The 9,092-nt window shown below is 35.0% G+C and overlaps 1 protein-coding gene across 4 annotated transcripts in view; it reads right to left on the bottom strand.

Annotated features, from left to right (window-relative positions):
• Positions 1–5,921, bottom strand: part of RALYL (RALY RNA binding protein like) — a 192,027-nt gene extending 186,106 nt beyond the window's left edge. For 3 of the 4 annotated variants that reach the window (XM_042870075.1, XM_042870077.1, XM_042870076.1), the window contains exon 1: positions 5,663–5,918. In XM_042870075.1, coding sequence (XP_042726009.1) covers positions 5,663–5,918 — 256 coding nt within the window. Of the gene's footprint in view, positions 1–5,662 lie in introns of all 4 variants that reach the window. The other variant, XM_042870079.1, reaches the window with a different exon arrangement.
• Between the last annotated feature and the right edge of the window lie 3,171 nt (positions 5,922–9,092).

Genomic DNA, 9,092 nt, shown 5'->3' with positions numbered 1-9,092 from the left:
ACGATTGCGAACACCTGTATGAAGCCTTTTGCAGGCGGAAGGCTTCACTGAGGGCTGCATGATGAGGAAATGCTCTACACTCACACAGTTATATCCTGCTGTTACAATAGCTGGAGACAAGTAAGTAACAGGATTGTTTCCATACATCATGAGTTACAGTTGTACAAATGAAAATCTAGGATTGTGGTACTTGCATGATGCTGACTGAGAGATGATGACAAAGTTAAAACTGAACAATTGCTAATTCAATTTTGAATTTTCTATCTAAAAATTTTAGTCATGAAAGAAATTTGAATAAACATCAATTTTGAAGCCAAAGTTAATTATTTAACAAATGAATTTACTAAAGCATTGTAAGTATTTATCCTTTCTGCATACAAACAGTCATGACATAATTAATGTAGTCTGGAACTTCAGATTGAAATAAAGAGTTGCTTCACTCTGAAAAGTTCTAGTTCTACAAATACTTAGTTAAGCCCCTCAGTGTTGCAAAACATAAGAATTATAAAATGAGAAGATTTTTGAGTAGAAGCAAGGGGAAAAAAAAGGAAAGATAGCCCTATTGTCACATCAATTCAATTTACAACAAAGGTATATGTCAGGTCTCTCTAAAGGCTCTCTTTATTACCTTCTCTCCTCCTTGGATATTTTCTACTGGGTAGTCATCATTTAGAAAGCCCCTGCGGGACTTCTGTGCTTCTCAGAAGAATGTGCAATAGAGTATATCACCCAAAATAATTATCTGAAACCACCATCTTACCTGAGGCTATATGTCCGTATATGCTCACTTGGAGACTGCATCTAATTTAGACCTGAAGGCAGATATACTTGAATAATACTTAAAGCAACAATACCGGATTGAAGTTACATTGGAACTAATTTATTAGTTAAAAAGGGCATCAACTCAAGACCTACAGTGTCTTCTGCACTCTTGACACAATAAGCTTTTTCTTTTCTCTCAGCAGTTGAAAATGATACTCTACAGTGACATAAAAACAACACCATCAGAGATAAAAGCTACCAAGCCAAGGGAACGTTTAATTTGCTTTCTCATGGAGCCTATGAAGGTGGCTTGGCCCTTATTCTGGTCCAAATAACAAACTTGCTCTGCAGTTAAAATGTGAAAAAATGCGTGTGAATAAGAAAAGACATGTGCCATATAGTTAGGAAATATAAGTCTTTACTTATATTTCTTTTTAATTTAAACTAACCAGAGAAACATCATGTACAATATATATACTATGTACATTATGATCACAGAATTACAGAATTGCGGGGGTTGGAAGAGACCCCCTACTGACCTAGGTTCCCTAGAGTAGATTGCACAGAAGGTGTCCAAGAAGCTTATGAATATCCAGTCTCTCTGGACAGCTTGTTCCAATGTTCTGTCACCTTTACAATAAAGAAGTTTTTCTTCATGTTCAGATGGAACTTGCTTTGTTCCAATATGTGCCGATGTATTGACCCTTGTTCTGTCACTTGGCACCACCAAAAAGAGCCTGGGACCATCCCATTGACTCCTGTCCATTAGATTTTTATTAGCATTGACAAGATTCCTCCTCAGTCTTCTCCAGATTGAACATATTCAGTTCTCTCAGCTTTTCCTCATAACAGAGGTACTCCAAATCCCTTTGTGGCCCTCTGCTGGACAAAGTACTCCAGATCTGACTTCACCAGGGCAGAGTAGAGGGGAAGATCACCTCCCTTGACCTACTGGCCACACTCTTTAATGCACCCCAGTATGCGATTGGCCTTCTTGGCCACAAGGGCACACTGCTGACTCATGGATAACCTACTGTCCACCTGGACACCCAGGTCCTTTTCTGCAGAGCTTCTCCCAGCAAGTCATACCCCGATCTGTACTGATTTGTGTGGTTATTCCTCCCCAGGTGTAAGATTTTTCTTTGGAGCAAGCAGGTCTCTGATCATCCTCTCACCTCTCACCATGACCTATAGAGGTCATGGGAGAAACACGGTATTTCTTCAGAATAATTCCTGCTCACACTGTCTCTGCCCCATGTGGAAAAGAGCTAACTTGAAGATACATTTAAATGGATAAAAACTTTTGAGGTGTTTACAGTAGAGAAGATTTAGTGACTGAGTTGCCACAACCGAAAACATAATTTGCAGTTTTTACACTAATCTGAAAACCTTCTTGGTTCCTGCGTGAAGGAATTCACAAACTTATCATTGTGAAACAGATTCCTGTGCCTAATACTGACCTGTTCCTGTCTTGCTGTATGTGAAGAAAAAGTGCTATACCCTTAAAGGCATAATATCACTTCAAGAAAGTGCATGAACTTTATGGTAAGTACTTTAAAGTCCCTTTCTCACAGATTTTCAGTGCATGTTGTACTTCATGGATCAGAAATCTTGGAAAGAACCACACAGCTCATGAATTCCACTTCCCTGAAGCAATATCCATGGAGTAGCCATTACACAACACTGGTTACACCAAGCATACCGGTAGGAAATTGAGAGTTGTATGAGGAGATGAGCAGCCAATGATGATGACCCACACAAAAGCAAGCAAGTGCTGCCAATGCTTTAGATTTGTACTTGAAAGAAATGTTTTAAACAAAACACCTTGTCATGTACTTGTAGGCCTTATATGTATAAGCCTGTGCTTTGGAACCCTACCTCATAAGACATACTTAGACAGGACTCTAATGTACATTCATGCAGTTCCTTTGCCTAAAACTGGATTGGAAGGGCATCATCATTACCAGTGAACTGTATAACACTATATATAGCTATGGGAATTTATAGGTTCAATTTTTCACTTCAATTACATAGACAAAAACAATTTCTGGCTAACACTGCCAAAAGCTGCTGTAAATAACATCACACTTTTGAATGGCAAGACTCTATGGAAGATGGGAACTAACATTAATTGATAATTTGTTATAAAATATAAAAGATCTGATGTAGATTCATAATACAGTCCAAATTATTCTTTCTTACGTGAGGTACTGAGTACAGCTTCTATCAGGCATATAGTAAGTGATAATCTTTTTCAAATGTCCATTTTTTTTTTCAAACAGCTTTTGATAACTGACTACAATTCAGCCCTCATTATATCATTAATATACTCTATTTACATTTAAAAGAAAATCTACCTATGCTAATAAAGTTTATCTATACATCTATAAAAGGCTTTCTTATCCCCTTACCATATCTTGACTACTGACATAAAATAATGTTTTTCTCAGAATGCAAGGCTCTCAGAATATAGAGCTGTCTTCTCTCGTCTGTAAATTATACAATCTGTAAATTATCAAGTAGTTTCACAATAGTGTGTCCACCTGCTACTTCCTTCCATTCAAAAACACAATTTTCACATAAATTATTCTTCCTGTTCATAACTCCAAGCAAATTTTATCTATCAGCTCCTCACTATTTTGAGGCAACTGTTAATGTCTATTACCAAAAAAAAGAAGTCATAGAAGAAGTTTGCCTAACAAGGAGTATCACTTTTACAAAATCATTTCCTTTGTCAAAAATACCAATGACAACTATATTTCTTACACAGACAATATAGGAGAGGCCTGGAACAGTTAAAAAATAAAATTTCACCTGGCTTGTTACATTCCTTGATATATCAGGAATTTAAGAATGAAATATGCCATCACAAAACATTTTAATATTGTACATATTTAACTTAGTATTGGATAACATTTCCATTATTATTAAAGACTTTGCATAGTCCAAGTAATTGAGAATCCCTTGATTTCCTTTACACCAAGTCCACCCGTCTTTTGTTCAAAGCACAAAAGTACTTTGAGTACAGCAAGGACATCTTCTTCCACAAAGCACTTGGAACATTATAGAGTCCACAAGAAAAACTAAAAGAGACTAACAACAGTAGTCATAGTAATAACAGATTTACTGCCTTAGGAAAACACAGTTTAAAAAATCTGGTCAGACCAGTGTGCAAGGAGCTGTAAATAATGCACTGATGGCATTACATGGCCTATTGCTCGGAGACTACAGCTCCAGGAAACATCTTCTAATAATGCCATCTCACAGACTGACTTTGCAGCCTTGCTTTTCTCACTTAGGTTCTTTTATTTCACTCATATATATAACTTCTCCTAAAAAAGTAGTAATCGCCCCTGATATGTAATTGGATTTCTTTAATTTGTTTGTTTTTTTTGTTTGTTTGTTTAATCCCAAAACACAGGGGTTATAAAATTTAAAATTACTGTTTGGCAACTGTGACAAAATACCTAACACAAATACCTCAATTTCTACAAATAATCAGAAATAAAAATTTCCACAGCCTGAGAAATTGAAAATGAATAAGCCACGTCCATTCTTTATGACTTGTTACAGCCAAAGTACTTGCTTCACGTCACTTTTTCCTGGCATAACCATTATATATATGAGTTTGATTTCAGTAATATATCTCAGAGGTCTAGTGAAGTACATCCATATGTAATATTGTCCATAATTACTAAACATGTGATAGATGGGGCTAGTACTACACTCCAGCTGATTTCATCATTGCCAGCCTCCATATCTAAATTCTAATAGTTTTCTAAGATGGCAGTTTTCAATACTGTCATAGTTTCAGCTGGGATGAAATTGTTTACTTCAGAGTTTCTGGTATGATGTTATGTTTTTGGTTCTAGGTGAAAAACACTAATGTTTATAGTTGCTGCTAAGTAATGTTGTACAGAGCCAAGGCCGTTTTGCAGTAAGGGTCCAAGGAGCTGGAAGGAAACAGAATTAGGACAACTGACTTAAACAGGCCAAAGGGATATTCCATGCCATATGACATCATGCAGTATGAATTCTGAGGGGGGTGGGGATTATCTTTCTCTCTTCTACTGCTCAGGAGGTAAGGTGGGCATTGGCCAGGAGATGGTAAGAATTGCTTGCGCATTACTTGTTAAATACATTCATATATATTTATATAATTAGTCATAACTGTTATCCTTTTCATTTTCTCTATCTTAGTAAATAGTTTTATCTCAAGCCACAAGTTCTACTTTTTTTTCCCTTGATTCTTTTCCCTTTCCCACTGGGAAAGGGAAGACCGAGCAAATGACTGTGTGATGCTGAGCCACCTGCTGGGTTAAACCACAACAAAAAGAAAAGACAGAAATACCCAATATTCATAACAAAGCACTAGAAAACGAAAATGTCATACTTTTTTTAAGTTTGAAATTCAAAGGAACAGTATCTACAACATCATGTGGGAGTAACTTCAACCTGAGATTTTTGTAGTAAACTTACCTAAATCAGTAACTACATTACAGTTTGATTTGGTACAATTTCAAGGCCTAACAAAAGTCGTTCTTTTGCTTCTATCTAAAATCTGGCACACCAGTAGGCTAGATGTTATTTTAGATTAATTAAAGGCAAAACAGCCACACCTATGAGTCATAGTCTTCCTATATCACATTTTATTTACTCACAGAGCTTAAGAGAAAACACTTATATTTTCTTCACCTTATTAATCATGTTCACTGTAATGAGTTCACACAAAAAACTAATATCTAGGTAGCACATAATACTTCTAAAATTCTGCCAGAGCCAGCATACTAAAAATATACTTAGAAGGAACAATGGTAAAACAAACTTACTAATCTCCAAGGTAACAACAGCAGATAATGCAGAAAGGATAACAGTATTTGAACATAAGTATTGCACTTACCGAGTGGCTGCCCTGCGATGATCCTGGCATTCTCTCCTGCCACTGCAGCCCTGGCATGTCTCTCACTCATGTACTGTACAAACGCGTAACCTTTGTGCACAGAGCAGCCAACTATTTTCCCATACTTTGCAAAGATTGCTTCGATGTCACCTTTTTTGACAATGGCTGTGTTCAGATTGCCGATGAAGACTCTAGAGTTGATGGACTTTGGGTCATTCTTATTGGTGACATTGCTGGTCTGTGTTTTGCCGGTCATGGCTGGATCACTTGGCTTTAAACCTTAAGGAGAGAACAAAGAGAATTATGTTTCATAACATGCAGTTACTCCTGGTTTGTTGATTTTTCCAGAAATTACTTTTTCATTTTCCACTTAAGGTGCATCTAGACTTAGAAGAGTCATATATTCTAAAAAATGATTATCAACAAAACCTAAGCAGTACATATTTGATAGTAAGCCAAATTATAACTTCTCATCTTACAGATATAATATATACCAATAAATTTCTTAACTTAAAGCTCTGATAGTGGAGCTCTGCTTAATCATATGTGGATTTGTGCTTGGAAATTCAATATTGACTTTTTAAGTATCTAGAAATAGCAAAGCAAGTGAATGAGTCATAATCTTACATCAAATAAATTAACATCCAAAGCCACGTGCAAAAGCAAAGTTAAACAATGAATGATTACTCTGCTTTTGCTTGGTAAGTGTGAGCCAGACCACATTTCTCACCAGTTTCCATCATTGACTATTGTAAGAAGTGTAGGACAAGTAACATACAGTTCTTTACTGCAATTAATAAGTTTCTATCAAAACAATTTTCTCTATTAATACAATGCAAAAAAAAAAAAAAAAAGGAAAAAGGAAAAGGAAAAAGAAAAAAAAAAGAAAAAGAAAAAGAAAAAGAAAAAGAAAAAGAAAAAGAAAAAGGAAAAGGAAAAGGAAAAGGAAAAGAAAAAGAAAAAGAAAAAGAAAAAGAAAAAGAAAAAGAAAAAGAAAAAGAAAAAGGAAAAGAAAAAAAGACAGGGTAAGCACAATCAGTTTAGACTCCTGAAATAAAATAAAATAAAATAAAATAAAATAAAATAAAATAAAATAAAATAAAATAAATAATAATTAAAAAAAAAAGAAAACAAACTTCCTCAATTACATGAACACAGTTTTGGTTGCTGTTTTACTTTTCTTCCTGGGGTAACAAAACCATCTGAATCCTAACATTTCCCTAATGGAAACAGCCACATTATTCTTGGGGATTTCTTTTCAAAATAAGAAAGAACACTTTTTGTGTTCATCTAGCCTCACTCTTTTGAAGTGCATTTGATTTTTTTAGTATGTATATAAATTCCACTTGCCAGTAGGTCATTCCATTTACATTGATTTACTTAGAAGTGAAATGAAAGATATTACCCCATGCTCTGCTGTTTTTTTTTTTAGTTAAATTTGATAACAGACATGTCAAAAATATGCACTCCTTGTAAGAGTGAAAACTTCTTTTGTTAGAAGGAGACCATTTAAACAGAAGTTTAGACCAGCTCTAACAGCTAAGATTTATGTTACTATTTTTTAATCTGTTCTTACTTTTGACCATATCACAGTAACAGTTCAGGCAAGAAGAGAGTCCTGTTAAATACTGCTCAGACTTAAAACTCGGTTCTTTTCTCAAGATGAAAAGGAAAAATGAACTCTATCTGGACACCCAAAGCTTGACATTAACCAGCAGAAATGTCATATTTAAAATCAATAGCTGCCATACATTAAGCCAGACTGAAGGAAAAAGAAACCACTGTTACTGAACTCCACACAATTTCTAGTGAACAAACCATCTGTAGCCGTAGCTATCAGTACTTCAGTTGTCTCCATCACACATGATTGAAACCCCACCCTTCTGGATAAGAACACACTATGGATATATATAGGCAATTCTCCAGAGTTCTAGAAAAGGCTTTTTGAAAGGAGAACATGCAACAGAGACTATTAGTCAAATAGCATTTATTTTCTTAAACTATTAATGCAATATCTTTATATTAGAACATTCACAGAAAACACTGTATAACCAAAATAAGTTTTCTTGTAAATTTTACAATTTTAAATACATTCTGGAAACACAAGATACTGCATATTGCACAAACTTCAACACAGAAAACCAGGAAAACTTCCTTGACCAAAAACCCCTGAGCTTTATTGTGTAGGTCACTCCCAAAGTTACTCATGGAAATGACAACAAATACAAAGATACAGCTAATTCTCAGCTACAAAATAGTATTTTTGACACCATTAGCTATGCATTTTTACCAGTGATGAACAAGAGCCTGTAAAAGTCACAGAGGTGGTGACCACTGATGACACAATTAAAGCATATCACCCACTGCCTCACTGTGCTCATATCCGCTGTTTGGTCTCCATAAATGTTCAATGTTCAAAGATAAAAACTGCAGCAGTCAAGTATCAGGGATTCCTTTTTCACCAGCTATTCCCCGACGTTGCCAAAAAACACACCAGTTTGTCATGCACTTACCAAGTCTTTTGGGAAAATCTCTTCTGGGGTAGCACTGCGTTTGTTTATGAATATCTAGCAAATAAAGTTGCTATCACTATATTCTTCATAACTGTGTTATTGTTCTCCATTCACATTTATCAAGTCATGGAGACAATGTTTAGCTTCAGGTCTTGAAAACAGTACACTCGGCTTACAGATCTTTCTCCTCTATCAACCTGCCGTATGACACTCAGTGAATGACTATTTTGTACTTCTCTTGACACTTTTCAGAATTCAAACTTGAATTTTTGGCTAAGAGCTGTCTATCCACATATTTTTATAAGGCTTCTAATGCAAAGATGTCATGATCTCAGCTGAGATTTCTGGGCACAACTAACACAATAATAATAAAAACGACAAGGGAAAAAATCTTAAGAAAATCCTCTGCCATAAAGAAAATTGCATGGAAATTATAGACAAACAATCTATTCATAATTATTGCCATCACAACTGTTTTTAAAACACCAGAGAACTACACTCTTTGGTTCCTCCATTGTTTCACCATTTTAAATAGGACTCACTAAACTATTCATTTTTATTTCCTAAAAATTCTCATTTTATTTTGCCTGCTTTTGCTGTTCACTAATTTAAATTGACTTTGAATAGTATGTTGAACAATCCTATAGTAGTTTCTCTTTGCAATGCAAATTCACAACATGTTTTTTTTTCAGCACAAAGGAAAATAGTTTTTTGGTGGGTTCTCTTATATGCAAATGAAAAGTCAGAAAATGTACTGCAAAAATTCCAAGGGTAAGAATACTATGGGTGAGAATAGTATTATCATGTGAATAATTTACATCTGATTGCATTGCTTGGCTACATATAATACTATTGTGAATATTTTATAAAAATCAAAGATACATATGATCTTCATAGCAATGAGAAAGAACAATGCA

Source organism: Lagopus leucura, unplaced genomic scaffold (genome assembly GCF_019238085.1).
Source record: "Lagopus leucura isolate 7727_CA_CO unplaced genomic scaffold, USGS_WTPT01 Super-Scaffold_100002, whole genome shotgun sequence".
Lineage (NCBI taxonomy): Eukaryota > Metazoa > Chordata > Aves > Galliformes > Phasianidae > Lagopus > Lagopus leucura.
The sequence above is the reverse complement of the archived record's forward strand: the minus strand, read 5'-3'. Positions and strand labels throughout refer to the sequence as shown.